Source organism: Gobio gobio (genome assembly GCF_949357685.1).
Source record: "Gobio gobio genome assembly, chromosome: 4".
In the NCBI taxonomy this organism is placed as follows: Eukaryota; Metazoa; Chordata; class Actinopteri; order Cypriniformes; family Gobionidae; genus Gobio; species Gobio gobio.
The window spans coordinates 40,087,245-40,105,020 of NC_137100.1; the positions used below are offsets into that span (position 1 = coordinate 40,087,245).

The window sequence follows — 17,776 nt, forward strand, 5'->3', positions numbered from 1 at the left end:
GAAAGGAGAGTGACAGGGTGTAAACCAGTATAAATATGAAGGTGGAAATGTGATGAATTGTGAAAACAAAAGACCTACTTAAAGACCAACCCTACTAGGAAAAGTAACAAGTTAAGTAATTTTTTTAGTGTATATGACAAAAAAAATGCTATAGCTATACTACTTAAAGCTTAAAGTGTTACTTTTTTGTTGCATTTATTTATGCCTCCTCATATATGCCAGGGGGCCTCAGCAAACCTATTCAAAATATGATTAACAGTCAATATTACTATTACTATCAATATTCAATATTACTATTCAATATTACTAGTCATAATTAAAATGGTACATAAAGAATCCCCCATAATAACATGTAATTATTATATGTTTATATATATATATATATAAACAAGCAGATTTATCATAATTCTAGCAGAAATACTGGTGGAAATAGCTTCCCTTATATCTGGGAATGGCCTTTGAGTCAATAAGGGTGAGAACTATTGCTCTATGCAGCCTTAACCTTGTGTAAAAAAAACACCACCGCGCAAAACAACATTACATTTTGGACAATATAAGAACTTTTGAATAAAAATAAAACGCATTTACTTAAATAAATTACAGTTTCTTAGCCACGTACGCAAGTTTAAATGCGGCCACAAGATGGAGACAAATGAATAACAATTCGCTGAGGGGAAACTATAAGGGGAAACGCAGCAGTCGAATAAGGAAATGACGTGCGGTGTTCGGCATTTTTACCCTGGGAAGCCTGGAGAGCTAGAAAAGCTTTAATGGAGCAGTTCTACAGTCGTGCTAAAGTGACATGACCGATTGTAAGAAACAAGCGAGGGCACGAAAGCAAAGGTACGTCGGTGTTCACTGTCTGAATGACTGTTAAGCCAGAAACAGTTCAGAGAAACTCAGTGTAAGCGTGTGATTTAGAGCTGGCCGTGTGTCAACACGTGTGACTTTTTGTCACTACTAAATATAGCAAAAGGACACGTTTAACGACAGCACGATACCGGGGCCACATGTATTATCTTTTTTTTTTTTTTTTTTTTTTGTCTAAATAAACCTACGTTAGTTAGTAATGAGACCGTGACAGCCTACTCTTTCTTCAATTACCTTTACTTACTAAATATGCCTATCTTTTAGTCTAACGCAGTAGACTACAAATATTTAGTGCGTGTTGGTATTGGTATGTTCTGTATCTCCTCTGTATGAATTTATTCATGCTTCCATTTTTGTTTGGAGATTATATGTTGTAATATCTTATTTTACCTGTCATTTGTCTACTGTGAAGTGATGATTTCTGACAGCTGAGCTCAGACAGCAGAGGTGCATTTGGATCCATTTGTCTGAATCTGACAGCTTCAGCGTGTTAGGTCTAGTTACAGGCTAAAAAAATCGTCTCTTAACCATTGAAATTATAATCTATTATTTCATAATACAACTCAACTTGTCTTACTGACCTGACTAGTTTTATATACAATGCATAATTATATGTATAAGAATAGTTGTGCCCAAGGTTTTCCCCTTGCCACATTTGCCTTTCTCATTGGGGCACCAATAAATATTTTCTGTAATATACTACACACACACAAAAAAAATAGCAATGGACTCAATGGAGTATAACAGTTTTATAAGAGTTTTCAACCAATTCACTCATGCATTTTAGAGACTAATGCAGTGTTACACCACACAGAAGCTTCATCTGAAGCTGCATATACTGTGAAAAAGTGCGTTTACAGACTTTTTAAGGCAGCATATGATTTTACACAGAAATTACAGTTGCTATGAAATTGATTTAAATATGAAATAATAAATATTAGATTATATTAGAATAAAACATTAAACACTTTTAATTGTATGCTTGTATACTTATAATTGAATGAATATATGCCACATTTATGAAAATGAAAGTAAGGTAAAGTTTATTATAAATGGTGAAGAATAACTTAAATATGTTGTAAAACTACTTTCTTTTAATCTCTGTGGTCAGGAGTTGCACAAAGATGGAAGACTGCTTGATAGAAGACCAGACAACCTTTTACTCAAAGGCAGAACACTACTGGAAGGAAGTCCCGCCCACTGTGGATGGAATGCTGGGAGGTTATGGCAGCATTTCCAGCATTGACATTAATAGCTCCAAAAAGTTTCTTCAAAAATTCCTTGGGGTGAGTAATTCTACATTTTGATACAATAGTGTTCAGAAGTTTAGGGTCATATACAGGGCTCCAGAGTGCGACCAAATGGTCGCATTTTGCGACAAAAATTTGAGAGTGTGCGACTGAATTTTACATCCAGTCGCACATGTGCGACCAGTAAATTTGCCTGCTGTCGGTACTGGAGAAATTAAGAAAATACACTTACTAATTATAATTAATAGATGTTATGTCTGGCAAATTCTATCTTTGCCAGCCGTTTCTATATGAGAGAATATTAAACCATTTGTCCTTGATGCATTTTTGCCATTCGCAATCCAGAAGAGAGAGAAAGCGAGCGAGCGGGCTCTCTCACATGGAGCTACAGCGAACACAACACACAGTCAGCTGACGATGGCCAAGAACTAAACAAAAGTTTAGTCTGCTTAAACTTTAGGGATGTGCTGTGATATTAATCTAGTTTTATTTTCGATTTTGGCTTCCAAGAATTATAAAAAGATGGAATGAGGTAAAACTATTCCTATAGCCGTGTTCCGTCGAGCGCGACATCCTTCCCTTCACAGCCTTGCGCTGTCATTTCTCCCTAAACCGAAACTAAACGTCAGATTCAGTGATTGTTGTAAACTGCAGTCTCTGCTGTGGCTAAACTGCGGGATGTGTGTGATAATAAAGAGCTATTAAATCCACAATAATCCGCGCAAGAGACGCTGACGCGTGCAACTTCAAGCCGGCTTACGTGTGTGTGCTGCGAAATGGACCGATTTGCACATTATATTGTAGGCTTCGTGTGCGCGTCTAAACCATCAAATAAACAACAAATAGCCGGTGTCAAAATGACCGGATTGGAGAGTAGTTATTTTAACAGTTTATATCTTAAATGGGCGTAAATAGTTTGGAGAAATAGGAGAATATGATCTTATTAGTTCTACATTCGATCGGTCTTAAAGGGGCAGCGTCTAATAAACCTGCTGAAGATTGAGCCATTAATTCGAATCGAACAAAAGGCAAATAGAAAATATTCACATCTCTTGAATTAATAACTTAGCTTTTATAAGCATTAATCTATCAATTTATACAGTGAAAACTATGCAGTGTTATTTTACATTTCATTACTTTATTAGATTTCTTTGTAGGTTTGTTCTTTAGCAGACCTTCCGAATGCCTGCACACTGGTCCATTTACAAATAGATGTTTTATATTTTGTTCAAACTTTGCGGTTTTTTTTGCTATAGATATTTTACTTTTCAGATTATAAAGCCATGTTAATTATGTTCTTAATTATGTTTTTTTTTTTAAATAAAAAAAATAAAATAAAGTATAATAAAAAGAACCGGTAAGAATACTGTTAAAGTACCGGATCGATAAGCAGTATGGGTAAGAGTAGTAATACCATTAAAACCTTAACGATACAGATCCCTATTAGTAATACAGTGGAAATTAGTAGATTTGGTTAGCATGTTGATTTACGGTGTGCGCCCCTAAAATTTCTGGTTGTGCCCCTAAAATTTTCAGTTGGGGGCCACTGTGCTCCTAGTGAAAAAAGTTAGTCTGGAGCCCTGATATATATAATTGTTTCCACAAAAATATTAAGGAGCACAACTGTTTTAAGCATTGATAATAAGAAGAAATGTTTCTTGAGCATCAAATCAGCATATCAAATCTTAGACTGAATATTTCACAATATTAGTGTATTTACTGCATTTTTTGATCAAATGCATTCAGCCTTGGTGAGCAAAAGAGACTTATTACAAAAACATAAAAAAATGAACGGTAGTATAAATCTTGGTGTAAATTCTAGTTCTTTACTAGGTTTTATAATGTGATTATTTGAAAGAAATATCTTAAAAACGTAAGACAGATGGTAATCTTGCCCACAGTTACTCCACCAAAGTACATGAGAAACACCCTATTGTCTGGTTTCCTATTTTACTCTAAGGAAGGCCAGGGTAAGACTGGGACAGGCTGTGCTCTGGACTGTGGAGCTGGAATTGGCCGGATCACCAAGCGGCTCCTCCTGCCGCTCTTCCGTACAGTGGACCTAGTGGATGTGACGCAGGAGTTCCTGGATAAAGCTCGTACATACCTGGGTGATGAGGGCAAGCGGGTGGAGAATTACTTCTGCTGTGGCCTGCAAGATTTCCAGCCCCAGCCAGAACGTTATGATATCATATGGATTCAGTGGGTGATTGGTAAGCCAATAGAACAGATTTATCTATCATAAGAACTAGGGATGCTCCGATCAGGATTTTTGCTGCCGATACAGAGTACCGATTTCTTGTCATGGTGACAAAAAATAGAAAAAAAAACTATAGATGTTGCCTTTATTATATTTTTGTTAAATTTTGTAGTGTAATGTAACTATTGTTTTAACAGGGTACTAATAAATAATCAAAAAATTATTCATTATACAGTGAACATTTTAATATGCCTTTTAAATGGGGTTTCTGCATAACACTATGCATATCAGGATACTTAGTAGGGCTGTATTTTCTACGTTTTTCTATTTGGATGAAAAAAAAAATCTGTATTTTAATAATAATTTTATTTCACATCCTGCCCAATGATGTCCTAAAAACAATGTTGATATTGAAGGCTATAAAGAAATACAGTGAATGTAATGTAGGCATGTATTAATCATTTAGTTTTTTAATTCACTGAACTAAAAATGAAAATAAAAACAAAAGCATATTAGCCTATATTTGATTACCCAATTATATTTTAGAAATATGTATATTTTAGTCAGAATTAATGCGTTCTATTGCGCTCCGTCTGTTTGGCGCGCGTGCATGCGTAGGCGCTTGGAAGTCTGAATTTTAGCGGAGATTTGCATGCATAAGGCTTCTTGTCTCCGGACAGCAAAATGGACATATTTGCATGACTTTCTAACATTTACAGATGGAGAATATCCTTGTGAAATGTAAGTTATGCACTGAGGAAAGCACCACATTTCAAACGCAGTAAACACCGTGGGTATTTATCTGTCCTTCAGCACCATAGGGTCAGCACAAGTAGCCTATCTCTCAGAGCGACAGGGAAAGCTGCTTTAAACTATACATGTTAACAATATCTTACCAGTTATTTTAAAGCCCTTAATATAAAGCATGTGTCATGTTAGGACAAATTGTATCATGCGCTTTCCCTGCATCAGCTCACTCTGTGTATGTTACTCAGCTATTTTTCAGATGCGTTCGTATTAAAGGGTAACTTCAGTGATTTAGCATTAGGCTTTGTATCAGTAGAAACCCGGTAGTATATTCAAATTATGGTACTTCCCCCCCTCATATCCCCCTGAGACGAGAGAATTATGCTTTTTATTTCTGGAAAAAATCCTCCGATGGAGCAAAATATCGTCATTTTGTGTCATTGGAGGATTTTTTTGGCCAGAGGCTAAAGACTACAGTCACTAGATGGAGCTGTTCCGCATGTTATCAACCCGTCCATAGGGGAGAGATCTCACGCACAGAATGTAAGACATTGACAGCCACACGGACAATCATAACGGAGCTCGGTGCTGAGTAAAGTGAGTGTTTCAACTTTTCAATGAATTCCTGTGATAGTTTAGCTTCCATATGCGATCTGAAAACGTGCTCAGCTCTTCGTGATGAATGAAATCTGACACTGCTGGGTCTGTGCCGTGACTTTTGTTCGGCTAACTCGCACTTTATTGAAAAGACACGTTCAGTTTTTAATTGTAGTGTTTATTCTCTAACTGAACAAAATTATTGTATTACTATGAAGATCAAAACAACGGTGAATGGTGTGGCCTCGAAGCAAGTGCATTCTGGGAGTTGTTGTCTTTCATCCACATGAGACAAAAATAATTTTTTTGTCTTTTCTCAGTCTAGAAGGCACCAAATAAAAAAATAATTTCACATTTCTACTGCATAATTGACCCAGTTTAAATACAAAGCTTAAAGGGTTAGTTCACCCAAAAATGAAAATTCTGTCATTAAAGGGTAACTAAACCCCTGCTCAGAGCTTAACTCCACCCACTGGCAATTTTCAAAAAATGCTGGAAAAGTGGGCAGAGCCCGGCGGACACAGAGGGGACGAACCGAGGGCGGGGCTGAGCGGAGGGCGTGCACCTGAGACCCGCAGTGACGGATTGATTGACAGCTGTCAGACTCGCGAGTTGCAAAGATGGAGAATGACTGGAGTGACGCCAGCTTTGCAACAGAGCGGTCATTTCTCCTACCTTCACCTGAAGTGGAGGAGGGTGGATTGTCTGTAACAGACACAAACCCGGAGCCTTATCAATGCGAGCCGCTGCTCAAACTGCGTTAACTCCCGATGCCGACAATGCTAGTGAAGCAGCCGCGCAAGAGAACTGACCTAATCTATCTGCGTCCGCGGCAACCACTTGCGTGTCAGGGTTTGAAAAGCGCGTCTCATGTATGAAAATTATCTGTACACATGACGGGCGGCAATAATATCGCAAGAGAAGCCTGACGTGTACTGACAACTGCATTATTTAACCGTATTTTCTTCAATACAATGTTAAAGCAAGTGTCAAGTGAGTTTCATTCATAATGTTTACTTCATGTAACATGACAGTTCATACTGGAGTGAAGCCGTTCTCATCGTGTGATTGGGGGAAACATTTCTGAGGGCGTGGTGAGCTCATGCTAGGGGCGCGGATAGAGAGCCGTTGGAGGTACCATCCTACGTCACGATGTACCACAACGTCCAATAGGAAAATTCAACTGCAGTAGCCACCGTTCAACCTTAAGAGGGCAGCACTTTGGCGGTTTTACACCATATTTTATAGAATTAAAACACTTTATACTCAAATGTCAAAACATTTACTCGAATCAATGAACAGCATTAATAAAGCCCCATTATTACAGATCATTAACTAAAAAAAGTTGGTTTAGGGTTTAGTTACCCTTTAATTATTCACCCTCATGTCGTTCGACACTCGTAAGACCTCCGTTCATCTTCGGAACAGAAATGAAGATATTTTAGTTGAAATCTGATGGCTCTGAAAGGCCTCCATTGGCACAATGGCACGGTTCACTCTCAAGACCCTTAAAAGGTACTAAAGACGTCGTTACAAAGTCCATCTCACTACAGTGGTTCTAAAATAACTTTATAAATCGGCGAGAATAGTTTTTGTGCGCAAAAAAACCCTAAATAACGACTTGCATAGTGATGACGATTTCAAAACACGGCATCATGAAGCTTCGAAGCGTTATGAATCAGTGAGCCGAATGATGATTCGGATCGCGTGTCAAACCGCCAAACTGCTGAAATTTGGCGATTCAAACCGCTGATTTGACTCGCTGATTCATAACGCTTTGAAGCTTCATAATGCCTTGTTTTGAAATCGTCATCACTATGTAAGTCGTTATTTAGGGTTTTTTTGCGCACAAAAACTATTCTCGCCGATTTATAAAGTTATTTTAGAACCACTGTAGTGAGATGGACTTTGTAACGACGTCTTTAGTACCTTTTTAAGGGTCTTGAGAGTGAACCGTGCCATTGTGCCAATGGAGGCCTTTCAGAGCCATCAGATTTCAACTAAAATATCTTCATTTCTGTTCCGAAGATGAACGGAGGTCTTACGGGTGTCGAACGACATGAGGGTAAGTAATTAATGACAGAATTTTCATTTTTGGGTGAACTAACCCATTAATGCTAAATCACTGAAGTAAGCCTTTAAACTACTGTATATCGATACTTCAGAACGGCGTTCACCCATCCCTTAGGACCGACTGACCTGTGTTCAACTGCTGTTCACATGGAACCCTTCTCCACTTCGGCCTTCAAAGCTCTCGTTTGAATATTTGCTACTACCTACCCCACGCGTCATGTACGCCCTCACGTCATCAAATTGCAATCGGTTCGTGAGATCGGCCAAGTTAGTGAGTCATAAAATATGATTATCGGCCGATCGATCGGAGCATCCCTAATAAGAAAAATTTTATGAAATAAAAGCGTTAAAATGACTAGATGAATCTTCCATTATGTTTGGCAAACAAAATAATGCCTAATCGCTACGTGTATCTCTAGGTCACTTGACCGACGACCACCTGGTGGAATTCCTGAGGCGTTGCCGGAGCGGTCTGCGCCCGGAGGGTCTGATTGTGGTGAAGGATAATGTTGCATATGAGGGTGTGATACCTGATGATGTAGACAGCAGTGTGTGTCGGGACCTGAGTCTACTGCGTCACCTAGTAGCCAAGGCTGGACTCAACATCATCTATGAGGAGCAGCAGCAGAACTTCCCCGAGGAGATCTATCAGGTCCACACTCTAGCGCTCAGATAGCCGCAAGCATTGCACGAGTATGTTTTTATGCGTTTGTTCTGAAGCCAATGATGTGAAAGGAAATTAGGATCAATGTTAGCTACACAAAAAGCTATGTGTTACTGTCAGTGTGATCACCGCCTTTTTTTTTTTAAATGCACAAGACTTGAAGGTGATATTGGGAGCTTGGGATTTTACCTCTAGAGCTTGTAGTATGACAGCTAAGGCTCATAGCTGTCATGAATCTGAATGTAAAAGTTGCGAACGGTAGTTTTTCAGAGATTCGAACAGCTTCACACTCCAGTTGATCCTCAGTTTGAAGTCTTCTGTCTGACTCAGAAAGGTTTTATCACAGTGGAAAAATACGTGGAAGATAGAAAAAATCAAGAGAAAACGTAAACCACTCGCACTGCTTCATTTTTAGCAGTGGCTGTATTTAAGACTTAAAGGGATAGTTCACCCCAAAATAAACAAACATTTTCATCATTTACTCACCCTCATGCCATTCCAAACCTGTATGACTTACTTTCTTCTGATGAACATAAAATATATTTATATATGTATTTTTGTCCATACAATGGAGGTCAATGATCCCCAAAATTGTTTGGTTACCAACATTCTTCAAAATGTTGTCTTTCGTGTTATACAGTCGTACAGGTTTGATGGTGCGAAAGTGATGACATCCTTTTTATTCGGGGTGAACTATCGCTTTAAGACTATATTTAATCAGAGTTTAGCATGTCTATGGCACTGAATGGCGTGTAAAACCTTTTAATAACTTATATGAGCATTCAAATGTTCCATTTTAGTATGTGAATTTACAGCTTTTGACAGAAAACTCAACTGAACCATATGTTGTATTTTGCCTTGAATAAACTAATATTTTGAAGTAGTTCTTGTATGACACTATTATTGTGTGTAACAGTGGCCTCAAACTTTTTGACTCAATATTCACCTTCCCCATCACTGCTAAGATATTTATTGTATATATTCTGTAATTGTTATACATTTTTTTAAATATTTAATTAACAAGGTTGGTAAATGTAATTGAATTAACCACAATAATTTTGTGATTCCAGAAGTCATGTTCTTCAATAACAACAATAGTTAAAACCTAACGATTACAAAAGGGGTTACTGCACCTACGGCTCCTAATTAGTGAATAATGAAGGGGGGAAAAAATGTGATATCTTTTTTTTTTTTTGGTCTAAATGAGCACATCCATACTTATTTTTGACTGGTGCACACCAGTTGTGTCCATATAAACAAGTCATTTTGACGCTTAAATGTAAAAAAGAATCAGTTCTTATATTTCAGTCAAGCTTTATTTTATTTAAAGAATAGTATTCTATTAATAGTAATAGAAGTATTTTCAACTTTGGTTTCTTTCAAGACTTTATTATTTTGTCCTTCAATTGATTAAATTCATAAAATAAAAAAAGAAAGCAGTAACAACCTAGGTTACAGATAATGTCAAATCAAATGATCATGGTTTGGTAGTGTGTGTGTGTGTGTGTGTGTGTGTGTGTGTGTGTGTGTGTGTGTGTGTGTCTGTATCAACTTCAGTTATGCTTGTAGGTCCCAGGTACATTGTCAAAGGCAGTGGGAGAAGAAAGTGGTAGGACTGCAACTGAGGTTCGACCTTCCCCTTTCAAAGTTGATGAGATCAGGACCAGGTTTCACTTTGAAAGCGTCCAGTTTTCTCCATGGCATCAAGCATCTCTTGTGCCTGGTTTTCAGACATGCCACCCTCTTTCTGGAATACTTCTTTTAGCGCGTCACATACACTTGAGGGCATCTGCTTGGCATTTCTGGATGAAAGGGAAAAAAGTTGGCTCATTTCTGTCCTGCTCCTAATATATGCTGTAATGCTCTATAACCAACCAGACATATAGGGTATAACATTCTATAAAAAGCATTTTATTGAAATTATCTACACTATTTTCTTGAATGCCTTACCTTGATGTTAAAAAGACTTACCCTGCTATGTAAAAGAATGCTTTCTTCTTTGCAACCAGATCCCATAAAAGTTTGCTTTGTTCCTTCACGCGATGCTGAACGTAGATTTTATCCTCCTGTAAATTAATCACATTCAAATGTACTTAATTATATCTCACAGCCTAATATTTGAAATATTTCCAGGCAAAAATGATTGCAAAAATAATCAAATTAACACTAATAATAATGTTTCAGTTATTAATGTCATTAATTACAACAAAATGCATTAACATAGATTGATGTGCCTTCTTTTAAAGTAAATACATTCAGTATGGAATACATTTGATTTCAAAAGTCACATGACCATAACTGGCATACTACTGTGTGACAAAAGACTATAACTTCATGCGGCGCTGTGCAGACCGATGGGTGAGAGTTGCCACTTTCAGTCGGGGCCGGAATTGAAAATGGAGCCGTTCTGCTAATCACAGACGAAGTGTATTAGATGCATTATTTGTCAAATACACAGACGTTTTCACGAAGCAACGGAAACACTTTTCATGTACTGCTTAATACAGCGCCATCTGTGCAAAAATAAAGTTCAGCCTAGACTACTTGCACATCAACAAAGTGGGATTTTTTTTATCAGTGTTTTTTGAAAGACATAACAGTATAACATTATGGTTACATAAAAAAAAGAGTTTTTATTGTTATAAAAACAGATGTGAGGATTAGCGGAACTGAAGGTGTCAGAATAAACACGAAACTTGTCATTGTTGTCAACGGTGAATCCGGTCAATCGTAGAACAGCTGTGTCATCTTGACGTGGCGCCGGTACTGTCTCAAGGCGGACAACATTTCTAACTGACATGCACTGCTTCAAGGCAGACGCCAGACGTCAATCGGTCTGCGCAGTGCCACATGAAGTCGAACCCTCCTGGTTCCCTCCTATCATATTTGACACACTGTGCAGTACTCAATAAGTACTGTGCAGCTAAATAATACTCATCTGACCTGATCTCTGGAAAAGGCTGTGACGAGGATCATGTGGCCCGCCTGCACCTTCTCCTCCCATTCTGATCGACAGTAGAAGTCTTTTGATTCAGAGCGGCAGCCAAAAAATAGCACATTAGCTGAAACAGGAGATTTAGACATTAATTACAATGTATTATGACTATGCACTCTGAGACTAAGCAACAGCATTATGCAACATGGCATATACGGTCACTACTTATCAAATTATAAGAGTGTTCTAGGCCATTAAGTTCACATATTATAAAGATATAATAAGAAAAAATATCCCCCCATTTCTTGTTTCTTACCCTCAGCCCAATTCTGCAGAATATATCAGACCTTATGAGGAAGAAGTGTCCCTTACAATAATTTTTTATTAACAAAATACGTTTGACCATGACTTTTCATGTTTTTCACTTCTGAGTAACAACCAGATCCAACAAACTCACCCATCTTCCCCTGAGCAGCCCTCTCCTGTATGGCAGATCTGAAGGGCGCCACACCAGTCCCTGGTCCCACCATTATCACAGGGGAGTCTGGGTCGTGAGGGAAACTCAAACTCCCCTTCTTCACCCACAGCGGTACGTAAACGTCTCCTAAACAATATTTTGGACACCAATAAAGACAGAATTTTTGAACTATCTATTCATACAGATTTCATTTTTATTTGTCTGACTGCATAATTGGCTGTTTTTGACTTTCGGGTCGATCAGACCAACCTTTAGAGGGCTCCAGAGACGCCAGCCAGCAAGAGCAGAGGCCTTTGCGTGGCTTGAAAAGCAGGGTTTTATATTTCACCACAGCAAGCAAGATCTGGATTCGGTCAGGATGTTGCTGTGGAATCAGAAACAAATATTTATAGAAATATTATACATTTACAATACCGTTCAAAAGATTTTTACTCCAGTCATTATTTTGGCTTCAGTGTCACATGATCTTTTAGAAATCATTCTAATATGCTGATTTGGTGCTCAAGAAACATTTCTTATTATTATCAAACAGTGCAGCTTAATATTTTTGTGGAAAACATGACACATTTTTTGAGGATTCTTTGAATAATAGAAAGCTCAAAATTAATTTGAAATAGAAATCTTTTGTAACATGAAATGGTTTTTAATGTTACCTTTGATCAATTGAATGCATGCTTGCTGAATTAATAATATTAATTTGTCCAAATCTTCAACAAACAAAAAAAATATATAAACAAATACATAAAAAATTATTTACCAAGAGAGAAGAGGCAATAGAGAAGGAGCGAGGCTGAATTTCTGGAAAAAGATCCAACAAGAAGTCAATGCTTATCTCGGCTGTGGTGTGAGGGAAGTCTGTCAGTACCTGATCAACAAGAGTATAAAGTTTAAATAACACATCTGTCCAGAGATCACAAAACCTGTTCAAATCTCACTTGTACTGGCTTACAGGAGCTGTCGCAAATGCAGTAGATATTCACTTCCTTTGTGTTAACATTAGAAAGTGATTACACTGCTTGTTCACTAGTTACAGATTTTAGAAAAAAAAGCTTTGTAGGCCAATATCTGAAATCACTTGCATATGACAACAGAAGACAGTGTGACACATTTTAAGTTGTATTATTTTACATCAACAGTCAACGTGACCTCTGACCTCCAGGGCTGTTCGGCGGGGTCGGTTGCAGTAGGAGTGAAGTGCATCCTGACCATGAGCAGAGCTAAACTCCAAAAGCTTTTCACGCTCCAGCTCATTAGAGGCAAAAGTGGCCAACAGCTCAAAAAAGGAACGACGTGGAACAGCAGAAATGTCCAGGAACTGTTCCACTAGAAAGCGAACGGAGCAGGGCTGAGGAAGACGCGCAGGAACTGCTGCTACAGAAAGGAGGGGAACACAGACCTTTTCAGACTTTAAAAGGTATGGCTTTCTTTCTTATGTGGAACACAAAGGGATATGTTTTAACATGCGGGTTAAGTAAGGTTTAAGGTGTTAAGTATCACCTGTGCTGCTGTCAGTGGGAGTTAGTGTGAAGTAGCACTCCAGGTCAAGTTTCAATAGTTGGCAGAACTGCTCCACATCCTCTGCAGCATTACAGGGTCTCATCATTACAACGTCCCCTGCATTGTACCTGTCAGAGATGGACACATTCTTTTAACACCATTTTGTCATGACATCTCTATATATTATTTTAAACGGTTCACACTGCTCACTGGATGTTGGAGCCTGCGATGTCAAACTCGATATGCCTGACATCCTGGAAGTGTGAGGGATGAGTCACTCTCTGATTGAACACGACTCGAGCTGGAAATGGCTGCAGCGAGGTGGGAGGAGCCTTATTGTCAGGTTTCTGGAGATGCTCAATCTGCTTACCTGGGACTGCATCTAGGAAGTGGAAAACGTATCGGGGTGGAAGTCTGAAAAGATAGAACATTTTATATGAAATATATAATTTTTTTAAATTAATTTACTAATTAAGTTTTGACGCTATGAGTGTTAGATTATGTGACATACATACTTTTCTTCCTCACGGATTGGAGCGAGGCCAGCTGGAGGAGGGTAGACTGACAGGGTTTTCTGCCAGAATGAAAGCAACCAGGGGTCAATCACACCATCTGGCCTGAGGAGTAATAAAGAAAATAACAGCTGTACAGAATGCGAACTTCACAAACACTGTATCCTATCCACCATATTTTGCAATGTGAAAGTAAGATATTTGTTGTAAATAACCACAAGTGTAGTAAACAGCAATACTAATGTGCTTATGATTACAATAATAAATTAAAATTATGTGATGATAAATACCAGTTTGCATTGCAATATCAAGCAGCATACGGGCTGTTTTTGTACAGCTAAAATAACTGGAGATTATTACTAATATATATATATAGGTAAGGACGCACAGTATTACGAATCAATGGTTCATAAACTTTTGAACGGGGTCATTTTAATAAATTCAGCTATTTTTTTGTCTTGTGGACTATATGTAAAAAAAAAAAATCACATGCATTTTGTATGATCTCTCTTATTTTGTTAAAATTATTCATATTTTCACAGATTCTGCAAGTGGTTCACATACTTTTTCTGTGAGTGAGCGTGTGTGTGTGTGTGTGTGTGTGGACCTCTACTCACCCCAGATCATGTTGATCATCAGCCAGTCCAACAGGCTGCAGCATATTAGCACCAAGCTGAAGCAAACGCTTATAGAGCTTCTTCGCAACAAAGTTGAACCTGGAAAAGTGGACCGAAAATGTCTCAGTATTGTATCATCAATCATAACATGCAGCCTGAAAACATATCCTCAGTTCTAAATAATTTACTTGCAAATTCATTAAAAAAATATGCAGCTAAGAAACAACAATACATATCAAAGCATAATAAAGGCTTTGTAAGCAGAACATCTGTCATGGAAAAAAGATAGGCTCCAGGTTTCATTTGATATTTTAAAATCGAGTCTGTTAAATTATCAAATGGCAGCAAGGAAGGCAAAGTCTAATTTCTTTTCTCAATTAATTACTGACAACGCAAAGAGATTGAAAGTACTGTTTGACACGATTGATTCTCTTCTAAACCCAACGGTGAATATTGTATCTGAAGCCTCTGCAAAGTTTTGTGAAGATTTTTTAAAAACATTTCACTCAGAAAATTAATGATATTAGACGCTCCATTGTTTATTCTGAACCGTGTCAATTATAGATATTATCCCGGCTCGTCTGTTTAAGGATGTTTTTTCTACCATTAGTCCTATGGTAACAGCTATAGTTAACAGATCTTTAGCCAAAGGTGTTGTTCCAGATAGTTTTAAACATGCAATTGTGCAACCTCTGTTGAAAAAAACTCAACTTGATCTGGAAATGTGCAATAACTATCGACCAATCTCTAAACTGCCTTTCATCTCTAAGCTTTTGGAGAAAGTAGTGTTTTCACAGCTTCAGACTTATTTGGATTTTTTTTAATATTTTGGACATGTTCCAATATGGGTTTAGATCATTACATAGTACTGTGTCAGCTCTGTTGAGGGTTACAAATTATATCTTGCTTGCTCTGGATTCAGGCCCTTGTGCAGTGCTGGTTTTGCTGGACCTGAGTGCGGCATTTGATACCATTGACCATAACATCCTTCTTGAACAGCTAGAATGTGTGGTAGGTGTCAAAGGCACTGTATTACAATGGTTTGCTTCATACCTTGCGAATAGGACTTTTTCTGTAAATTTAGGGAACTTTTCCTCATCATCTGCACCTGTTTTGTGTAGTGTGCCCCAGGGATCCATTTTGGGACCTTTATTGTTTTCCCTTTATATGCTTGCCTTGGCCCTCATTTTTCAGAAATACAACATTTCATATCACTGTTATGCAGACGATTCCCAGTTTTACCTACCAGTAAGACTGGACACTACTGGTTCATCTGATGTGTTGTTGAAAAGTGTATAATAAATTATATAATTTTTTGCAGCTAAATGAGGATAAAACAGAGGTTTTAATTCTAGGTTGTCCTACAAATTCCTCCCCTGCTCTGGAAGCCCAGTTAGGTCCTCTTCCAACAAATGTACACAAACAAATACAAAATCTTGGAGTGATCTTTGACTCTTCAATATTCTTTGATAAACAAATTAGAGCTGTTATTAGAGGAAGCTTTTTCCATTTAAGATCTATTGCAAAATTTAAGCATCTAAAAATTTAAGCATCTAAAAAGCACCTTTCAAGCAAAGATTTAGAAGTTGTGATTCATGCTCATGTAACATCACGATTAGATTATTGCAACTCTCTCTTTATTCCGGTCTCCCTCAGTCTTCATTATCACGATTGCAAGATGTTCAAAATGCGGCTGCTCGACTGCTGACTGGGTCTAAAAAGAGGGACCACATCTCCCCTATTTTAGCATCTCTTCACTGGCTTCCCATTAAATTTAGAGTTGATTTTAAAATCCTTATGTTTATTTATAAGGCATTGTCTGGCCGTGCACCAAGGTATACAAGTGATCTTCTTGTGCCATACTGTCCCGCTAGGGCACTTAAATCTTCTACTCACTTGCTCTTAACTGTGGGTGATCGGGCATTTTCTGTGGCTGGGCCCAAGCTTTGGAATGGTCTCCCCTATCATGTGAGGTCTGCTCCTTCATTGGACATTTTTAAATCTACTCTTAAATCGTAATTTTATTCTATAGCGTTTGAAAACCTGTAACTATTTTTGTGTAGATCTGCTTTGTACTCTGTACAGCACTTTGGATCAATCCATATTGTGTTTAAATGTGCTTTATAAATAAATGTTGTTGTTGTCATCTTACTTAGGATACGAGGAGTCTCCAAGGCCCAGCACAGCACAGTCGAGCCGACAAAGAGAATCAGCAGGCAATGACTTCCTGAACAGGAATCTCCAGAATTTCTATATGACATATATTTAAATATATGTAATGCATTCGAGTTTATAGTCTAAATTCTGTTGTTTATATACTGACCTTCATATTGTCGGGAGGGTCTCCCTGTCCTGTGGTGGCGCAGACAAACACTACCAGAGACTCTGAGATCAGGTTGGTCTAATGAGGAGACGTGATAACATAAAGCAGAGAGATCATGTGAACTTATAACCCCACACCCCAATTCAATGCAAAGCTACGCATGTCTATGTATGACTGCAGACTGTGCACTGACCACATTGTAACTGTCCAGGGATTCCATTCTGACTCTCATCCGCCTCCTCTGCGCCTGACGGCCGATCCGCTCTGCCGTGTCCTGCGCTGTTCCCGTCTGACTCCCGTACAGGACCAGGAGAGTGTGGATGCTCATCTTGACACTGGAATCAGAGAAGCAAATAAGTGCAATGTTGTCAATATTTATTATGTTTTGAGCAATTGGCTTCCGATAAGAAAATACTCTTCAATACCGGAACTTTTTATAATGAGATCAAAAGGCATGGTTTGTTGTGAAGGCATGACAGCTTTCAGTCACCCACCTACGTGACATTTCACATGCATTATTACCCTACATCTTTTCGAGATCTAAGTTAAAGAAAATATTCCGGTGTGTACGATCCTTAAGCACCTTAAGTGATACTCTCACTATCGTCAGCACAGATTAACAGCAATGACTAAATGTAAAAAAAAAAAAAAACTTCACTGGGACACCAGCATGTTGTCATGGAGCGCTTTACGGCAGAATTCAGTCATTTTACGACAAGTGCGCAATTCATTCACGCCGCGTGTATATTTTGCTTTGTCAAACCTGAGCTAAAAGAGTGAAAGATTTTTGGAAATATACCTGATTGGTATTAATTCTCCTCTCTTCTTTTCGCCACAGTTGACAGCTCCCGAACAGTCAGACAGAGAACATAACAAGCCCTGGGCTCAGTGGGCTGGCATTGGAAACAGACCAATAGAAACGCGTCTTACGTTCACCAATCACTATTGGCCCCGCCCACTGAGCCTAAAAATATCTATCTATCTATCTATCTATCTATCTATCTATCTATCTA

At 38.2% G+C, this 17,776-nt stretch overlaps 2 protein-coding genes across 7 annotated transcripts; one reads left to right on the top strand and one right to left on the bottom strand.

The window, feature by feature from the left end:
* Nucleotides 1–685: 685 nt before the first annotated feature.
* ntmt1 (N-terminal Xaa-Pro-Lys N-methyltransferase 1) lies at nt 686–9,283 on the top strand. The gene is made up of 4 exons (XM_079814746.1): nt 686–843; nt 1,982–2,156; nt 4,081–4,333; nt 8,157–9,283. Exons 1-4 carry the CDS (start codon nt 803–805, stop codon nt 8,411–8,413), a joined length of 726 nt encoding a protein of 241 aa, XP_079670872.1. The 5' UTR covers nt 686–802; the 3' UTR covers nt 8,414–9,283.
* Nucleotides 9,284–9,706: 423 nt separating this feature from the next.
* ndor1 (NADPH dependent diflavin oxidoreductase 1) lies at nt 9,707–17,647 on the bottom strand. Of its 6 annotated transcripts, none has more exons than XM_079813988.1 (15): nt 17,563–17,647; nt 16,957–17,098; nt 16,764–16,841; nt 16,593–16,690; nt 14,441–14,539; nt 13,827–13,928; nt 13,522–13,725; nt 13,312–13,439; nt 12,968–13,185; nt 12,572–12,679; nt 12,064–12,178; nt 11,794–11,940; nt 11,345–11,463; nt 10,373–10,467; nt 9,707–10,203 (listed from the first exon to the last, which is right to left on the bottom strand). In XM_079813988.1, the coding sequence occupies exons 2-15, from the start codon at nt 17,089–17,091 to the stop codon at nt 10,059–10,061; spliced, it is 1,791 nt and encodes a 596-aa protein (XP_079670114.1). In that variant the 5' UTR covers nt 17,092–17,098; nt 17,563–17,647; the 3' UTR covers nt 9,707–10,058. The 6 variants fall into 6 exon arrangements, with proteins under 6 accessions (XP_079670114.1, XP_079670116.1, XP_079670112.1 ...); XM_079813990.1 differs by having other exon boundaries at nt 12,968–13,182; nt 17,563–17,638; XM_079813986.1 differs by lacking the exon at nt 17,563–17,647 and adding an exon at nt 17,258–17,469.
* Between the last annotated feature and the right edge of the window lie 129 nt (nt 17,648–17,776).